The sequence below is a fragment of the Perca flavescens genome, chromosome 15, assembly GCF_004354835.1.
Source record: "Perca flavescens isolate YP-PL-M2 chromosome 15, PFLA_1.0, whole genome shotgun sequence".
Classification (NCBI taxonomy): domain Eukaryota; kingdom Metazoa; phylum Chordata; class Actinopteri; order Perciformes; family Percidae; genus Perca; species Perca flavescens.
In genome coordinates, this window is record NC_041345.1 from 2,555,184 (window position 1) to 2,575,800 (window position 20,617).

At 41.6% G+C, this 20,617-nt stretch overlaps 1 protein-coding gene across 1 annotated transcript in view; it reads left to right on the forward strand.

Annotated features, from left to right (window-relative positions):
- Positions 1–20,617, forward strand: part of LOC114569269 (microtubule-associated serine/threonine-protein kinase 1) — a 90,749-nt gene that overhangs the window by 35,486 nt on the left and 34,646 nt on the right. The window contains exons 3-7 of the mRNA XM_028599088.1: positions 7,539–7,627; positions 9,227–9,302; positions 11,636–11,708; positions 18,964–19,124; positions 20,174–20,249. Coding sequence (XP_028454889.1) covers positions 7,539–7,627; positions 9,227–9,302; positions 11,636–11,708; positions 18,964–19,124; positions 20,174–20,249 — 475 coding nt within the window. The remainder of the gene's footprint in view (positions 1–7,538; positions 7,628–9,226; positions 9,303–11,635; positions 11,709–18,963; positions 19,125–20,173; positions 20,250–20,617) is intronic.

Consider the following 20,617-nt stretch of genomic DNA (forward strand, 5'->3'; position numbering starts at 1 on the left):
AAGCTTTTAGTTTATAGAACAACGTCAGGATTTAATTGATCCAGCTTAGACAGCGTAAAATGGCACAACAGCAGTTATCCGACCTGCATGCTAAACTCAACCTATTGGCTTATGTGATCAATATCCCTAAGGCTAGTTATAGATCTGATCGATCAGACATCTTGTGTGCGGTTAGAATAATGAAAACAGGTAGATGTGACGGTGCTCACTCTGTTTTGTGAACTTATTGTAATATTTTAGGTGGGAATATGAAGTTATGGTTATCCTTTATTGGGTAGCTTATGACAAGCAGAAGATGAAGCCAGATCAACAGCCAATCAGCTGTCAAGTGTTTTTTTTGTTTTTTTCAGTTTTCACCATATTTGTATGCTCAGTGCAGGATACATCTTGGCTGATGTTGCACAGGTGTAAAGACTATCTTTACTTTGTGATCTGGCGCCAGAGGGGAAGTTAGGGACCGTGTTAAAAGTGAGATTGTCTTCCACCGAAAAACGCTTCCATAGGTCATTTGTTCAAGCAGAAAGTACGACTCATATATACCATTATAGTGGCAGCGCCCTCTAGTTGCTTTAATAGTTATGACGAGAGCAAAGCAGGAAGTAAGGTGACAAAGTCGACTGTCTCCCTTTTGAGGTTTTCCAATCTGATAAACAGTCCCTGGTACCTGCCAACAGGTACTTTATTTAACGTGAAAACCTGCAGACTCCTGCATACCCGCCACCACTCCTGTTGTTCCCGGGTTTCTCCCGTTTTTTAGTCATATCTCCCGGGCCCCCCCGGTTTGTTATTTCTCCCGGGAAACTCCCGTTATTTGCAGCACGGCCCAAACTCCTTTATAAATAATCAGACCAATATGTTTGTCTAAAGTTGACCAGTTGCCAAATCTTGTATGAAATGCACCCTATTCACACAATCCACCATATACAATTTTCAACCGTTTGTCACCTCAAACTGGCAACCTACAACCCTCAACCTGGCAACCTAAAACCCTCAACCTGGCAACCTAAAACCCTCAACCTGGCAACCTAAAACCCTCAACCTGGCAACCTATAACCCTCAACCTGGCAACCTACAACCCTCAACCTGGCAACCTATAACCCAGTTGCACAGTTTATCTCTGCGCAAGCTTCGAGGAAAGTTCAGACCCGACATCAAGCTGATAAAAATAGCAGGTGAGGGCGAACTATAGCTGTAAATTTCAACCATGTTGGGCGCAACAATTGACATGCATCTTACGTAGTCATATCAACAACCTCCACGCTTTTTGTAAGGTCGCATTGCTTTCAGTGTAGCGTACGGCAGGGAAAATGACATCACCCAGCACATTAAAACACAGTGGTTGGTGTCCTCTGAGTTCGACCGAGCGGGAAAGTTTGCCGTCCGAGTAAAGGGGGCGACACGGATAAATAACAGAACGCAGCACTAGCTCCACAAGAGAAATAATCCTGGCGCTGTGCTTAGGCCTGTAACAATTGCCTAATTGTCAATTTTTTTTTACATTATCTCTATTTCTTTGTTTAACCGCAATTAATTGCTGACATTAGCTGAGGTCTTAAAGGGCAACTACCGTTTTTCCAACCTATACCCTATTTCCCAACAACAATCTTTGACATTGGTCCAGTATTAAAAATGTCTGGGGAAAACACAAATAAATTAAAAATTTTTTTAAAAAAAGCCCCGCCAAACTTATAAAAAAACAACAATGCCAAACAAAACGGCAAAAATTTCGTTTTTTAAAAGTTTTTTTCTGAAATCTGTCATTTTTTTTTTTATTATAATATTCAATGAGAGCATTGAAGTGATCATTTAATTTACTTGTGAAGAGTGTTGTATGGAACCATGCACGTTACTTTCCTTTTGACAATTTTGTTGAAAGAAACCCAAATTTCTGGCGCTGACACACCGAGCTGATGTCGGTGACGGCAGTCAGACTCAAATGACCCATCTGATTGGTGGAGAGCTAACCAGGAAATGACGAGCGGGATGAGCATGAATAGTGTCTCTCAAAATCTGATGAAAATCTTTTGAACTGACCTTTTTTGATCTGAAATAAAGACAGATTCAGCAACTGCACGGCCTATTTCTCGCTTAACCCTCATGTTGTCCTTGGGTTGAATTTGACCCATTTTCCAAAATCAATTTTCTTTTTAACTACCCAATTTTAATTACCCCAAATAACATGGATGATTCCACACAACGCTCTTTGGCAAGTACAAATCTTTACTTTCATTAATTTTACTTTAAATATTTAAATTTTACTAAAATACTTTAATTTTGGGGTGTTTTATTCAATTTTATAGCATTTCAAAATAGTATTGAGTATAAGTTGACATATTCCAGTCTGTGATTATCCATCAACATACATTTACTTTAATTTTAGTCTAAATAATACCTAATTTCTGCTTTTCTAACTCAAAAATTATGTATCATTTTCTATAAATGAGGTTTATTGACCATAAATTCCAAAAATAAGGCACAAACATTGAAAAAACATGTCAAAAGTGTTGAGAAAAGGGACAAAAACGCCAACAAAAGTGTTGATTTTCAACTATTTTAGTACAATATGAGATCGTATTCTGAACGGCCGCCATGACAGTCAGGCTTTGAATTTCCGGAGAAAACAAACCCATGTGAAGCGTTCGTCCAATCAGCTGCCGGTTTTCATTTCCTGGGCAACAATACAGATTAGCGCCGCCTGCTGTTATAGTGATGTATTACGTCTCGTCTCCTCGTCTTTTTTGGTGTGTTCTGTGGCACTTTTTGGACCAACACGGGGCGACTGATCATTTCGACTGGCTTTTCTGCCGAGGGTCGGCTGTCTGGTTGGTGTGTAGACACCTTAAGACTAAATTAACATGCATAATTGTTGACGAAAAAAGATGTTTTGCATAAAATAAAAACTAAGATAAAATCTCTCTTCATTTTCATCTAAAATCGTCTTTTCCATCATGAGATAGAATATTCAGCAGTTACTAGGGTTGGGTACCGAGACCCGGTGCTAATACGGCACCGACAGGTGCCTTAACGACCGTTATCTACCGGACCGAATAGCAACGCGGATTTCGGTGCCACTTAAATGTCTGCGCTTCTCTCTGATGCTCACGGACGTTAGTCAACCGAAACATTGCTGCAAGGAACGCTAGTTAATACTACAGTTGGTAACGTTAGCATAACTTTAGGTAGCAGCTGGAGTAAACATGGTTAAAATGCTGACAGCTAAACGGTGTAAAAGTTTGTCTCGATTTCACTGTGTAGGATTCCAACACAGAGACGTACGACAGTCTGCAGCTGCTGTTAACAACACATATGTTGCGTTCACTTGAAATACGCCTCGCCAGCTTCGTGCTGCATTCAAAGTTATTGTAAAATATCATTTTCCCATGCAGTGGTTGTTTTTGTCATTTAACAGGAATTTACTGGTGAAATAAGGAAGAGGCTCGATATTTATATAACTTTATATAATTTATTTTTATATAACTATTTGAATTAAATGGTTATCAGAAATAATCTCAGAAATAATTTAAAAATAATATAATTTTAAGATTAAAATGTTTTAGACTTCTCTTATATAGAGAAGATATAGGAGTTCTCTTTTGACTAAAACTAAACTAAAATGACGAGAGTTTTAGTCAACTCAAACTTAACTAACAAAAAAAGATATGTGAATGACTAAATATGACATTTGGCACAAGACTAAGACTAAATTAAAAATAGGTGACAAAATGAACAAAATGACTGCCTTTTCTGCCGTCTGGTTGGTGTGTCTGCAGCTTAACTGAAACAAGCTACAATGTAAGTTAATAGGACAATTGTGCCGCTTGTATTTACCTTCACAAAAGGTTTCTCCCTAAAAGGAAGTTTTCCCTCACCCCTGTTGTACTACATGCTTGCTCTTGGGGGAATTACTGGAATTGTTGGGTGTGACGCCCTTCGGTGTCATTTGAGTGTGTTTGCTGTCTACACTGAGGAGGTGTGTTTTGACTTGTGTCTCCTGTTTGCAGCTCACTAATTAGAGTAACTCAGCTCACCTGGGTCTGGTGTGCTGAGGCCTTTTAAGCTGCAGTATCCTCTCTCTCTCCCCCTCCCTGCTGTCTGCACAGGCACACTAAGGTTTGGCTTGGTTAGGTTATGTTGTCCTAGGTTTGCATTTTGCAGAGTTTACACTTGACAACACCAACACCCGCTCATTCGTGCACACCCTACACCACTGCTTCCACTGACTTCTACATCTTATTCTGTATATTGTTAATTTGGTCTAATTTGCTTCCATTTGGTTTAATAAACCAATCAACGTGGTGTTGTCTCCCTCTATGTTATGACCACCTGTGCCAGGTTATCACAAGTGGGGGCCCGTTAAATGAAGTTATATTAGTAGTGTTAATTGGTTGGTCCAGCTAATGGTTAATTTTTAGCTGTGCTTCGCAGGGTTTGTTTTTCTTTGTTGGGAGATGCACCATGTGTTTTGGAAGCCTATGTTTGTGAGGTGATTGGTTTGTGGTTAATTCAGAGAGTGATTGTTAATATCTGTTGCCCTGTGGACAGAGATTTCTCCGTCAGGTTGTAAGGCGCTTTCCTCCGTGGATGGTGTCAGTGGCTAGAGCAATTGTCTCGGGGGCAAATCCGCTGCTGCTGGAGCGTTGCCAATTTTTGGTTGTTCTGTCGGGCTAATGTCATTGAATGCATATTATTATTATTATTATTATTATTATTATTATTATTATTGCAGTCAATGCCGTGCATAACTACCCACCGCAAGTACCACACGAAGCCTACGGTTGAGCTTTAGCTAGCTTTTTGGCTAGGCAGTTAGGGGGAAGTTCTCTGTCAAAGGGCTGACAATTGCTAATGTGCAACAGTGATTGTTGACTTATAGTTTTCTGTAATGTCCTATTGTGATTGCTTCCATATCAAATTTTTTTGAGGTACCCACAGTAGATTTTGTAAATGGTTGTTAAAAGGATAAGTTGTTGGCGATAGCTGATCATCATTATGTCATTATGTTATGTTATGTTGCAGGGAAATGTCATAAGGATGAGATTAAAAGGGAGGGTTTTGTTGTCTTTATTTGAATGTGGTGTGTCAAATAAAGCTGAGGCTGAGCCTGAGCCCATGTTATCTGTAGCAACCATTGTGCAGGCAGCGAGTTACTTTTGACTGAGTTTATTTCGGAGTTTGAGCAGGAGAATCATCGCAGGCATTTTGAGAGATCGGAAAGGTTGCAGTTTGAGACCCATCCACAGGCGGAAATGCTTGAGTTGGAGAAAATGCGTAGAGGAGGAAGTTGGACTTGGAGCAGTCTCGGTTGGAGTTAATAAGAGGGCAAGCTTGGTCCTGGGGGTCAAGGTGATGTTGCCATTGGCTCCGCACAGGGTGATTTGGAAGTGGTTGCAAACTTGTGTTTGGTGATGAGGTTTAATGAACATGACCCTGATGCTTTTTTTTTCACTTTCTTCGAACATGCTGGCAAAACATTTGCCTGATTCAGAAAGGGTGCTGATGCTTCAGTGCGTCCTTACTGGTCGGGCCCAGAATGTCTATTCGGCTATATGTGGTGAGAATGGCTTAGATTGTAAGACTGTGAAAGCAGCTGTCTTGAAGTCATAAGAGTTGGTTCCTGAAGCTTCTTCTTCTTTTGTGGGTCTTTGTGAGCTTATCATATTGGAGCAGTTTAATACAGTATTGTTTAAACCAGTGGTTCCCAACCTTTTTTCCCTGGCGCCCCCCCTACTTATGTCTAAGTAAAGCTGAGCCCCCCACCTTGAAACCAAAGTTGAGGTAACTCTCGAGATAGAGCCTTACTTTCTTTTTCGATACAGAGCAGTTATCAGGACATTTACGTTTCTCCGTCATGTTTCATTCATGAAATAGTGATGCCGTGGCGGCAGGAAAGACGAGGATGATAGCAGCTAGCAGCTAACAGCTAGCAGATAATAGATAGCAGCTGACCTGATGACAGCAAGGGTCCCAGGTTAAGAGGTCCCGGAGGTTTGGCCTACTACGTAGCCTGCTTACAATTTTAAGCGAATATATAGTTTTTATACAGACTTTTGTATACATTATATATTCTAGTGTATTATCATAATTTGTTTAACTTTTTTTTTACCTCAACCTCAAACCAGATAAAGACTTGCGCACCCCCTGTGATCTTTGCCGCCCCCCTAAGGGGTGCCCGGACCCCAGGTTGGGAACCACTGGTTTAAACCTTCAACATGGTGTTTTCTCTCTTTGTTATGACCACCTGAGCCAGGTCATGACATGGGTCTTTGTAAATTAGAGTGTGGTCTATGCTTACTCTCTGTAAAGTGCAACTCTTGTTATGATTTTGATACTTTAAATGAAATTTAACTGAATGATTAAACTAAGCCGTTGCCCCAGTGTGAGCGTTGTGACAAAATAAAGAACCTGGCACACAAAAAAGCAAAAGGAATACAAAAGGCTTTGCTCAATTTCCTCCATAATGGTGTGTCAGCTGGATACAGTAATATCGTGAGCAGTGTGAAGTGGAGTCCTCAGGCAGATTTGAGGTGACTCAGTGTGATGGTGACTGCTTTTAAGCGGCCAAAACATAATTAGCCGAGGTCATAGAAAGGTAGACTTTTTCCTTTTTTGTACCATTCTCATCTGTCCTGTCTTTTCTCCCCCTGCATGCTGCCACTTTTCTGTCCATCTTTGCCTCATTTTGTTCCACTCTTATGCATTTTTTTTTATCTTGGCTGAGAGGAGGCAGACAGGGATGGATGACGGAGGAAATTGATTTCTCCTTATCGCTGTTGTGCACCCTGAAGTAAGCTGTCTGCTGCACCTTTGCGTGCAGCTACAGTGTGCACATATCCGTGCATAGAGACAGATTTCATTTTTTTTTTTTCATTCAAGCTTTTAATTTATTTATGCTCGAGATGATGGAGGGGCGGCCCTCATTTACTTTATACAAAGTAGATGGATGGATGGATAGATACTTCATTCATCCTGAGGGAAATTTTAGTAAAAAAAGAAGCAATGCCATCAATAGAAAGCCACTACAACTTTCTGAATTGGAAAAATAATTTGATAGATTAATTGGGATGTAAAAGAAAATGCAACCATGTTGAGCAATTACAAGTAGAAGTTTGGATGTTTAAAACTCACATTTCTAAAATGTTTAAAAGGTACAAGTGAGTTGATTTTGTGAACCCACAATTGTGTTCTGTAAACTTAAATGCTGGACTTCAGTAAACTTGCTTAACTGAACTCTTCGTCTCCGATTGATACTTGTGTTCTGGTAAACTTAAGTCCGATGAAAGAAGGCGCGGGAATTAATAAATTAGTCAGATTTGACCGGCCATAGGACCTTATTTAAGAATTTTAATTCCCTAAAAGACTGAGCTTGTGTAACAAAGGCCGAGCAGTCAGCAGAAAGTGTCTGATTAGGTGATAAAGCATTTCTGAAAGGTAATGTGGTAGTTTTCCAACAACTGTTATAAAATGCTGTGCTCACCTCGACACTGTGATTGCAGGATCCTCTCATGTTTACATGCATATATCTCTCTTTTTCTTCACAGTTGCCGTACGAGCAACAGGAAAAGTCTAATCTTGACCACCACTTCTCCCACGCTGCCTCGGCCACACTCCCCCCTCCCCGGACACATCGGTACGTATAGTAACTGACCAACACATTCTCACTCCCATCGCTTAAAATACCGATACTTGGTCAAGGTGCCTTTGGCGTTTGTTATTGACGCTAAAAGTCTCTTTTAGGGTCATCTCTAAACACGCTTTATCTTAAAGCGCTGGGTCGGGACTATTGGGAACAAGGGAGTTGGGTTTAGGTAAAGAACGGGACAGTTGGGTTTAGGTAAAGAAGAACGGGACAGTTGGGTTTAGGTAAAGAAGAACGGGACAGTTGGGTTTAGGTAAAGAAGAACGGGACAGTTGGGTTTAGGTAAAGAAGAACGGGACAGTTGGGTTTAGGTAAAGAAGAACGGGACAGTTGGGTTTAGATAAAGAAGAACAGGACAGTTGGGTTTAGATAAAGAAGAACAGGACAGTTGGGTTTAGATAAAGAACGGGACAGTTGGGTTTAGATAAAGAAGAACAGGACAGTTGGGTTTAGATAAAGAAGAACAGGACAGTTGGGTTTAGATAAAGAAGAACAGGACAGTTGGGTTTAGATAAAGAAGAACAGGACAGTTGGGTTTAGATAAAGAAGAACAGGACAGTTGGGTTTAGATAAAGAAGAACAGGACAGTTGGGTTTAGATAAAGAAGAACAGGACAGTTGGGTTTAGATAAAGAACGGGACAGTTGGGTTTAGGTAAAGAAGAACAGGACAGTTGGGTTTAGGTAAAGAAGAACAGGACAGTTGGGTTTAGATAAAGAACGGGACAGTTGGGTTTAGGTAAAGAACGGGATGGTTGGGTTTAGGAAACGTGAGATGCAGGACATGAACCCCGGTCTCCTGGGTGAAAGTCCTGTGTTGTTTGACCCATCCACCCCCCCAACCAACCCCCCTATGTGGAATTTTGGACTTTCATACTACTCTCTACCGGTGCCTCTCTTAATACTACGTCATCTTCAAGCGCCCGCTGCGTTCTACACATACACACTCAAGGGCGCTTTTTGCGTTGTATCTGGCGCTGACAGCCACTGCCCGAGCATCCGTATTTGACGAATTCAGAGTGAGAACCTTGATTGAGTGAGTGTTTGATTCCAAAATATGTAATAGACATATTTCTTCCAGAATAACAACCAGTTTAAAGAATGTATTTGGGTGTTTGAACAGAAATTGACTAAAGAATCATAATCCCAGTAATGCCCGGTAATGTTTGACATTTTGGGGAATATGCGTGTATGTTATTGGTTTGGGTGTCACTGTCACATACTCCCTAATCCCCAGCACTGATACCTAAAGGGTTGTGCAGCTAAAACATCATGCTCCCTATATAACTATATAATTAGCTGGCTTGATTCATTCATCTATGCAAAAAGTCCCCAATCAAATCTCTGTCCATTAATCAAAACACCAACATTACTCTTCACAGAACAATACAGAATTAATTAAAAGCTTCTGGCTACAAAGCAGTCATCAATCTAAAAATTAACGATTAGGAAAAAAAAATCTAAATTAATTTCACACCCTTTTACCCCTTAAACCCTACCAAATGATTATGAATAGTCCCACTTTTGTATGGAACCATAGATTCAGAAGCAGCATTAGTGTCTCATCCTCTGTGCATGTCTTGTCCCAACAGGAAGCAGCCCTCTGGACAGCCCGCGGAACTTCTCTCCCAGCAACCCTGCACACTTCTCCTTCGTCTCCTCCAGAAGGTCACTGCTTTATAAATATTATTAGCCTGGTCTTACCAGACTCTGGTACACTAGCTTGGTCCTACCAGACTCTGGTACACTAGCCCGGTCCTACCAGACTCTGGTACACTAGCCTGGTCCTGCCAGACTCTGGTACACTAGCCTGGTCCTGCCAGACTCTGGTACACTAGCCTGGTCCTACCAGACTCTGGTACACTAGCCCTGTCCTGCCAGACTCTGGTACACTAGCCTCGTCCTTCCAGACTCTGGTACACTAGCCTGGTCCTGCCTGACTCTGGTACACTAGCCTGGTCCTACCAGGTCCATGTCATTAGTCCAGAGAGTCTGGCCCCTCTCCATTGACAAGTGTTAACTTCCTTGAAGGCGGGTACTCTGTTGAAGTTAAAAACTATTGGATCTGCCCAGAACTAATCGCTAACGTTTTGGTCGTGACGTCAGCTTAGCATCGCTAGCGTTAGCCTTAGCCAACTCCTTCACCATTAACTGAGTGAGCTGGAAAATCAAACAGTTCCCGAACCCTGTGGGGAGGAGGGCCACAACATCATGGCCCCCAACACAACTCAGCAAAGATTGGTCTTGCTCGGGCTTTAACTTCTGGATATTTCGGCAGCGTTGCCACAACGGACCGAATGGCTTCCCTCGCATCTTTCTCCGCCGCCATTACAGAACTACAACTCAAACTAGCGCACGACCTCAACGTCATCATTCTCAACCACTCCCTCTGTTCACTTATTGGACCGCCAAAACTTTGGCCAGAGAAAACCCAAGACTGTACCGCAAACTCAGACGTAGTACTGAAGGAAAATGAAAATTGAGTGGAAGTACGTAGGAGGGCGGAGCCAGGCTAAAATATTACTACCAGGGCTTTAAATTGAATATAACATTGTAAAGTTACTAGCCAATTTGGCTGAGTGAAGCAATCAACACTGCATCTGTTTGAATCGGCTGGCTGCAAAAACGATGCGACAAGTCAGTTGTGCTTGTAGTACTAATTCTACATTTCCCATGAACACTGTCGTGACGTGCCATACAACCGTTTGCTACGCGTCTAGCATGCGTGGTATTGATTACGAGCTACGCTGAAACCGAGACAAACGGAACAGTGCGAAACAAACCAGAGGAGCTGAAATGAAGTAGCCTAGTTAGGAAAAAGAAATGTGGCTAGTGGACTGGTAACTTTAAATAAAAAAAACTACTAGCCATGTTGGCTAGTGCCAGCAATGTGCAGAAAGTAAGACAGACAGAAGTCAAGTCAGCGTGAGACAAAGGGAGGGGAGCGGGGAGAACAAGTGGGCATCAGAACAGAAGACGTGTGGATCTGCTGTTGTGCGAGGTCTCACACACCCTAGTAACGAGTAACAGGGTTAGGGTTACTCGTAACTAAAATGCGGCAGAATTTCCATCGGCAACGTCGTGGATATAGACTAACTCATGCATGACAGGGCCGAGTCATTATGTCAGTGCCGCTGTGTTTATTCAAGCTGCTCTGGTGACACTGACTACACTTTGTTGAATATCCACGAATATCTCTTGTTTGCGCTTCGCATCAGGCTGTAGTTTGGATATATAAACAAGGACCAGCCTTCCCTCATGTGTTCTATAGGCAGAGATGTATGTGAAGAGGGCTGTTATGTTCCTGTCTCTCCTCAGACAGTCAGACACCCGGTGTTGGGAGTGTAAATCCTCTCTTATCGTTTATCAAATCCATCTGCCTGCCTGTCGCTGTGCAATCGAGGCACAGAGAAGCAAAATGATTAAGTCTTCTGTGCTCTCTTCCCTGGGATGAACCAGATGTGTTATAAGTCATCGGTCTGCTGAATGACAGGTCTTTCATGCAGCTGAAATTGAAACGTGTCCATATAGTATGTGGAAAAATAGGTTGTCAGGGTTGTTTTACAGGTTTTGGAATATAGACAGGCAAGCTAGTATGATCTGGGGGGAATCAGGTTTTTAAAGGTGCTGTAGGTAGGATTGGGAAGATCCAGGACTTGGCTAAACAATTTGAGCATTGACAACTTCTCAGTCCCTCCCCCCTTTCTGTTAAAGACCAAATGGTCTCCTAAGCCCCTCCCCCCCACAAGGGAGAATTAATGCATGTGCATGAGCAGTGATTGACACGCAGTTAGACACCTCCCCTTGGCCCTGATTGGTGCATCTGAACAGGGAGCGGTGGATTTCGCACTACATTTATTACTATTTATTTTAAATGACCTGCTTCATGTAGTTCTACTGGAATGTAGGGTCAGTTTCAGCAGATATAACAGAAAGGTAGTTTTATAAGGGTTACCTACTGCACCTTTTTTAAGTGATGTTAACATTTGTGTTCTCTGCAGAGCGGACGGACGACGGTGGTCTTTGGCGTCTTTGCCCTCTTCTGGATACGGCACCAACACTCCCAGCTCGACGGTAAATACCTGCTCATCACATAAATAAGAGCTTCCCAACCAGGGAAATACCACAACAGACAAAAAAACTCAATAGAGAAATAGAAATTATGATTTGATTAAAAAAGTAAATACCCACATTATATGTGAAGGAGGAGAATACACAGATACATACTGTAGTTATCTAAAAATGATGAAAACGTAACAGATACAACTGAAACTTCTAGCTTCGTAGTACAAATACAAACTTGACCTTGAACTTAAAGTGCTCACATTATGCTCATTTTCAGGTTCATAATTGTATATTGTATAAGTTATATCAGAATAGATTTATATGGTTTAATTTTCAAGAAACACCATATTTATTGTACTGCATATTGCTGCAGCTCTTGTTTTCACCCTGTGTGTTGAGCTCTCTGTTTTAGCTACAGAGTGAGACATCTCACTTCTGTTCCATCTTTGTTGCGAGTCGCACATGCTCAGTAGAGGACTACTAGCCAGTCAGAAGCAGAGTATGAGGGCGTGCCCTGACAGTACCTAGGTAAGGACTACTAGCCAGTCAGAAGCAGAGTATGAGGGCGTGACCCACGTTGGTCTCTGAAGTAAAGGCTGGACTACAATAGAGCTGTTTGGAGCAGTTGGTGAACAGTGTTTTCTGTTTTCTGAGATAAGTCCCTTTGGGGGAGAAGACTTTGGACTTTTTCACTTTGTAAACCTATAACCTGCACAAAATACATATAGAACACAATAAAGGAAAGGTGAAAAAGCCCAAAAGCATAGTATGAGCACTTTAGACATTTGAAAATTCAGTTTTTGGAGAAATATCCACTTTTACAAAGCTAATTGGTCCTTTTAAAGTTGGGGGGGAGGCAGTTTATCTTTGGCGTCGTTGGGCAAACATTTATCATAATCTTTCAGCATATTGTAGTTTGTGGTCTATCAATAAACAGTATATAGAGGAACACTTGTCCAGGGAACATTTCCTGTGAAAACAGTCAGGAGAGCAGGTCTGCTAGGGTTAGCCTTTAGCCTAGCACGAATACCGGCTCGCCTACCGCGTTTACGTTTCCTCTCCTCTGTCGCCAACGCAGTTGCTAGTAGCCAAGGAGGATTAAAAACACATGATGGACTCTTCAGAACAGGTCATTATCTTCACTCAAGTTTCTGGGCGCGAAAAGTCGAATTAAAATTTGTTCAAAGATTATAGGACTATCTGTAGCACACTCCTTTCAGGAAGCTCACAATAATAGATAGATAGATAGATAGATAGATAGATAGATCTATCTATATATATATCTCAAATGACTCCTTGCATGTTTTGCACAGAGAATATAGATTCTGCCTTCAAACAGACGCTTTAGAGTTCATTCTTTCCATCGCATCAGACTTAAAAACTCTTTCATACATCAGTCTATCCTATTGTTAAACAAGCTACATTAAATCCAGTGCAATATTTATTCAGGGTTACAAGTCTCCAAGACCTTGTGTTTGTGTTCTTGTCATTTTCTGTTGTGTATGCTTTGTCTCCTTATTTGGGTGTTTGTCATTTGTGGTAATGTTTCATGTATGTCTTTTTGTGTTGTTCATCTTATGTCTATGTCCTTTTTTTTTTTTTTTTTTTTTTTTTTTTTTTTTTTTTTTACGAGCTACCCAGGGGTGCAAAAAGAATTTCAGCCCTGGCTGACAGTGAAGTTGTATCGTCTGTCTGGTGGGGTTGACTCTGGGGGAACGTCACGGCATAAAAGGCTGGGAACCACTGACATCATTACTGTAATTGGCACCAATGGAATCTCTAGCCTCTTTTTGCAACCTTTGTCAGATTCTCCCCAAAACTGCCAAGACTTAGTTTCACTCCACTGGCATTATCTCATGGTTGTTAAAAGCAAGCTTCTTCATCAGCCTTTAAATCTTTCACTTGAAAACACTCGCACAAAACATTTAAAATTTATCAATCTCCAGCATGTTATCACTTGCGTCACAGCAGCGTCAGAGGCCTGGATCTTGCTCTCCATCTCTATCTGGAGGGATGGATGGATGGAGGCTTAGATGGATGGATGGAGGGTTGGATGGATGGAGGCTTAGATGGATGGATGGAGGCTTAGATTTATTAATGTGACTATTATCGCCACTGTTCATCACACCCCCAACTGGCCCGTCAGACACAGCCTACCAAGAGCCTGGGTCTGTCCGAGGTTTCGTCCCAAGAGGGAGTTTTTCCTCGCCACTGTCGCACTGCTTGCTCTTGAGGGAATTACTGTAATTGTTGGGGCTTTGTAAATTATAGAGTGTGGTCTAGACCTACTCTATCTGTAAAGTATCTCGAGATAACTCTTGTTATGATTTGATGAGAGAGAGAGAGAGAGAGAGAGAGAGAGAGAGAGAGAGAGAGAGAGAGAGAGAGAGAGAGAGAGAGAGAGAGAGAGAGAGAGAGAGAGAGAGAGAGAGAGAGAGAGAGAGAGAGAGAGAGAGAGAGAGAGAGAGAGAGAGAGAGAGAGAGAGAGAGAGAGAGAGAGAGAGAGAGAGAGAGAGAGAGAGAGACCAGATTCTATCATTAGAAACATAAGACATGAAGATCAACAGTCGTTGAAATGAATTTCCTGACTTTGATCAATGAGACTGTGGTGCTTCCTCCGGCTCTGCTCCTCAGTTCCGTCCTCCTTTAACCCTTAGGTTGTCTTCCCGTCGACTATGCACCATTGGCCAAAATTTACAATGAAAACTTATTTTTTTTTTCCAACATTTGGGTCGTCTTTTTGTTGACACTTGTCACTTTTTTCCCGATGTTTTTGTCCATTTGATTTCTGCACTTTTTTGACTTTTTTTTTTTTTTTTTTTCAAATCCTATAAAATTGAATAAAACACCCAAATTCAATGAAAGTAGTTAACTGATCATTTATTTTACTTGTGAAGAGCGTTACATGGAACCATCCACCTTATTTTTGTTGACCATTCGGTTGAAAGAAACTCACATTTCTGATACAGAAACTTGTCAAATGGGTCAAATTTTGTTCTGATGACAACCGGAGGGTTAACGTAATAATCCCAAACATTTTCACACAGATCATTATATCACTTAGCAAGACAGTGGCTAGAGAAATGGATAGGTAGAGCAAACGCAATACAATCTCTGTTTCAAGCAAGTCTCAGCTCTCGTTCCATCCAAGCCTTTTAAGTCTGACTGTTGTCAATTCGTCTGCCACCTGTGATTAATCACTGATCGATCTTTCGGGTTAACAAAGTAAGTGGAGGAGGGCCAGGTGTCGTTGCTCTGCTGAAGAATGAGGAGACGAGGGCGAGGTTTGTCTGGGAGACCGATTGATGGGTCTGGCCCGAGGCTCACTGGACTCTTTCATTAACATTTAAATTCTCTGTTTGCTATCGGTGGTTTCCAGGGGCGTTGCTAGACATAGAGCCCTACTGAGGCACAGGCCCCCCCCCCAAAAAAAAATCTGAATACCTGCTTTGTGTATGAAATGTGCTATACATACTGCCCTTGCTTTGCTCACTATTACTACCCTTTATATTCTGCTGCTGAAATTGAAACTGGGCTTACTCTGCAATAATAATGAACCCAAAATGCAAAAACTAATGTATACGAAATGCACTTTATGATAGATAAATAGCACTTTATTGTCCGTATACACGGAAATTTGTCTTTCAATACAAGCTCCAACAATCCCCACACAACAACCTAAAAACAAAAGCTATAAACATAGAGACATCAATAAAACATAGATACTTAATTAATATGAGGGGTGGGCTGCCCTGCAAGAGTGGTCATAAATAACCATACATATATAGACAAGGTAAAAAGAGTGCGATTAAAAATTGGGGGGGAAGAAACTATCACTTCTTTGCTTTCCTGTGTTGATTCAACAGATATTGACAGAGGAACAAATGAGTGTTTATATGATGCAAGGAAACTATCTCAAAGAGGGAAAGCCATTTCAGACATCTTTAAAGACACCGACTGACAGAGGACCTAGTTATTGTGCACAACCTTTTGAACTACAAACAAGAAGTACATGACAAAATACACAATATATACAGACCCTTTCCAAAAAATTCGAATGTCATGGAAAAGTTTATTTATTTCCTTAATTCCATTCAAAACGTTAAACTTCCATAGATTCAGAGCCCACAACTTAAACGATTTCAAGTATTTAGTTGTTTATTTGTACATAATTTGGGCTTCCAGCTCACAAAACCCACGAAAACAGGAGTTCAAAAAATTAGAATACTGTGAAGAAATCAGCCCAAATTTGACAGGGCATGAGTGTCACACACTACTCATCTACTAAACTCAAAGCACCTGCACAGGTTTTCCCAGGTGTCATTCAATTGCTTCACTTTGGTTCTATTGTCTCAGTTAGGATCAATATGGGGAAGACTGCAGACTTGACAAGTGGCCAGAAGACCATCATTGATACCCTCCATAGGATGGGTAAGCCACAAAAGTTCATAGCTAAGGAGGCTGGCTGTTCAGAGTGCTGTGTACAAGCATATCAATGGAAAGTCTAGTGGAAGGGCAAAATGTGGCATCAAACGGAAGAGTTATGAATCTGGCAGAGATCCATAAAGAGTGGAATGAGGCGGGAGTCACAGCTTCAAAAACCACCACATTCAGACGCATCCGGGAGATGGGCTACAACTGTCGGGTTCCTCAGGTCAAACCGCTTCTGAGCCTGAGCCAACGTAGGAAGCGTCTCACCTGGGCCAAGGAGAAGGACTGGACTGTTGGCCAGTGGTCCAAGGTCCTCTTTTCCGATGAAAGTAAAGTGTGCCTTTCATTCGGGAATCAAGGTCCAAGGGTTTGGAGGAAGACTGGTGAGGAACAGAACCCAAGCTGCTTGAGGTCCAGTGTGAAATCTCCAGTCAGTCATGATTTGGGGTGCAATGTCCAGTGCAGGTGTTGGTAAACTCTGCTTTCTTAAATCCAAGGTCACTGCATCAGTCTACCAGAAAGTTTTAGAGGACTTCATGATTCCTTCAGCTAAGGGGCACCAGACCCAAAAACAAAGAAGAGCTGACAGCAAGCATCAATCTGGGCTTCCATAACTCCCAGGCAAAGTATTGAAGATTGACGTATCGTTTTTTGAAAGTACCATATTTTGATTTGATGTGATTCTAATTTCTAAAACTGAGCAGTAAATTGTGATTTCTTCACAGTATTCAAATTTTTTGAAATCCTTTTTTTGTGGGTTTTATGAGCTGGAAGCCCAAATTATGTACAAATAAACAACTAAATACTTGGAATCGTTTAAGTTGTGGGCCCTGAATCTATAATCTATGGAAGTTTAACGTTTTGGATGGAATTATGGAAATAAACGTTTCCATGATATTCTAATTTTTTGGAAAGGGTCTGTATATCAAACAAATTTATATTTTAATACATTTTCACAAATTGACAATGAATGCAGCTTTTGTAATGGTCATAATTCAATCTATTTCAGGAAACACATCGTATCTCCTTGAATAACTGTATTTATTACATTTTCTTGCCCCAAAACTTCATTTTACAAAATTACATTTGAACATGTTATTTAACTTCGCCCAATAGTAATTTTTACGGAATAGACCATGAACTCCTCTCCATTTTACCTCTGCTAACGTTAGCTGTTCGTGCCATTAATTAGCTAGCTAGGCAAGAACCACTGTGCTGCCTCGCATCAGATAATTTACTAGCTCACCTCTGGTTTTTGGTTGAAATAAGTCCTTAATTCACAGCGTTGGATGTGAAAAATATGCCGGCTTTACACAATGGTTTTACACAGAAGATTTTACTGGGGCACAGCAGATCAACACTGGGGCACATGCCCCAGTAAAAGGGGTCTAGCAACACCTGTGGTGGTGTCCACAAGGTCTGCTGTCATTGATCGACGGGTTCTCCGCGTGGGGCTTGGCTTCTGGGGCTCCATCCCTGAATGTTTTTTCTGCACTAAATCATTTCAACCAAGATTACTGTCTTTAAGACGCTGAAGCGGGTTCTGTTTTAAAGTAATATATTGGTGTCAGGAATCTATGCTAAATATTTGGGAAAGGGAGCTAAATAACGCTCCAAACCTATGTTTGATTTTGGCGAGGAAAAAACTAGCATAGTCAAAGGGGTCTCTTGACCTCTGACCTCAAGATATCTGAATTAAAACGGGTTCTATGGTTACCCACGAGTCTCCCCTTAACAGACAAGTCCACTTTATGATAATCCCATGAAGTTTTAAATGTGTTATTTTGCCTATTCCAAAATGGTGTATTTTAGCCTAACATTTCTACATACTGGGGCTCAAAGTCTTGTAATTTCATTAATAAGAAAGAGCCTGCCCCAAACCCCTTAAAGGTCACATGGCCTCACTTTATGAGGTTTATTTTAACATTAATCGGAGTTCCCCCAGCCTACCTATGGTCCCCCAGTGGCTAGAAATGGTGATAGGTGTAAACCGAGCCCTGGGTATCCTGCTCTGCCTTTGAGAAAATGAAAGCTCAGATGGACCAATCAGAAATCTTCTCCTTATGAGGTCATAAGGGGAAAGGTTACCTCCCCTTTCTCTGCTTTGCCCGCCCAGAGAATTTGGCCCACCCATGAGAGAGAGAGAGAGAGACATCATGGCTTTCAAACAAGCAGAGTGGCAGTTGGTCAAGGCCACACCCCTACCCTCCACCTTGCCCCCCCTCTCTCTCCTCCTCAATAGCTACAGACACAGAAATGGCACATCCTAAGGAAAGCTCTTTGTGGGACTGGCTCTAGTGGCTGTAATTCTGCACCAAGGCTGAATTTCAGGAAAGAGACTTCGGATACAGTATTAGGGGACCACTAAGGTCTATATAAAAGAGACTTCAGATACAGTATTAGGGGACCACTAAGGTCTATATAAAAGAGACTTCAGATACAGTATTAGGGGACCACTAAGGTCTATATAAAAGTATCCAAAGAGCACCATGTCATGGGAACTTAAAGTTTGGGCTAAGCACTGAATGTTTACATTCTGGCTCAGCCCATTATTGATCTATTAGTCGTTTCGGTTAGAGACCGATAAATAAAGTTGACTGTTGCTGTGTCTGGAGTTTTGTTTGTTAGGCTTGTTTTTGTGAATTTTCTGCCACTTTTTTTTCCCGATCCGTCCAACTCCTCCCGCTCTAATGTTCTTGTTTCCCTTCCTCCTCTGCCAACTTCTCCTTCTGCTTCCCCTCACCCTCCTAACCCTCCCTCCGCCCTTCCTCTTCCTCCTCCACCCTTTGCCCCTGCCCCCCCTCTTCTGTCTCTTCCTCTTCCCTCGCTCCAGTCCTCCAGCTCCTCTCAGGAACGGCTGCACCAGCTGCCCTTCCAGCCCACCATGGACGAGCTCCACTTCTTATCCAAGCACTTTGGCAGCACCGAGAGCATCCCGGATGACGACGGGGGCCGCTGCTCCCCCCACATGCGCCCACGCTCCCGCAGTCTCAGGTCAGCAGCACCACCCGTGAGATTAAACCGCAGCAGCAAAAATGCACATATCCTCTTTAAAAAACACTTTCTCAAAGCAGATTGACAGCGGTTACCCCGGCTTGATCTTGTTATTGCTTTTATACAACCTGCTGAATTTTCCTTTTCATTTGATCAGGAACTAAAGTTAAGCAATACATTGAATGTTAGCACTTTTATATCAAGACATGGTCATCAATAAAGTCAGACTATGTCAGTTACTTAGTTTGGTATGAACAGTAACTTATGGTGGCTAACATTAGCTAATGTTAGCGAACTTAAGCTGGATGTTGCTTTGTAACTGACAAATCAAGACGAGCCTAACATTACAGTGATTTTATTTTTTTTACTTTTTAAAGAAGAAATAACACATTCCTCTTACAAATAAAAAGTTGCATTTATCATTAAAACCAGTAGCTAATGTTAGCAAACTTTGTAGATTTTTTTTTTTGCCAAAGATTCTCACTTCCTGTCTCCTAAATGAGCACGGCTTTTATTGAAAGTGTGGTGGATGTCGTTTAAATGGATTAAGGGTTATTTTTGAGTGATTTATTTATATTATATGTAGATATTTACACACCTAAACGCCATATTTAGCACCACAGAGATTATCTGTGGCACTTTCGAGCGTTAGCTTAGCTGTGTCCCAACAACCCCCTGAGAGTTTGTTGCGGAGACGGAAACAGGTCTGGAACAAAGTTCATTTTCTCCTGATGTGTCCGTCTGAAAAATGTCAATTACGACAAATACGTGGCTTGGCTCAAGTGTGTCCAATATTTACTTTGGTGACTACAGAGCGAAAGAATCGCTCGTAAATATGTGTGTTCACTTCTCCAGTCTAGTTACTTAGTAGTCGTGATAAAATAAACTTTTACTGCTGATTACTTTTTTATTGGATCGTTTTAAGTGTGACTCGAATCTTAAACATTGTTCAGACATTTTCTTTATTACACAGAACACAAACTGACACAAACTTTAAAAAAGCCAAATGTTTTTGACTGTGATCCATGTTTTTCTGTTATCCCACGCAGCCCAGGACGTTCTTCGTCCTGCTACGACAACGAGATAGTCATGATGAACCATGTGTACAAAGAGCGCTTTCCAAAGGTGAGACACACACACACACACACACACACACACACAAACACACACACACACACGCTCACTCAACAAAATCTGTTAATGATTACATTGACTTTGAATGCGGTCAATGCGATACTTACAGTAACTCAACATTACCACACACATACATACATACATACATACAGACATACATACATGCATACAAAGCTGTTTTATGATAAACATCATATTAACAAAAAATCCACATAACAGCTACCAGGTTTTTGTTGCTCAATGGTGCGATCACTTCCCGCTGCCTCAAGATAACAATATGCCCAGAATGCACCTGAACACACCTCCCTGTAAGACCAGCACACCCAGAATGCACCTGAACACACCTCCCTGTAAGACCA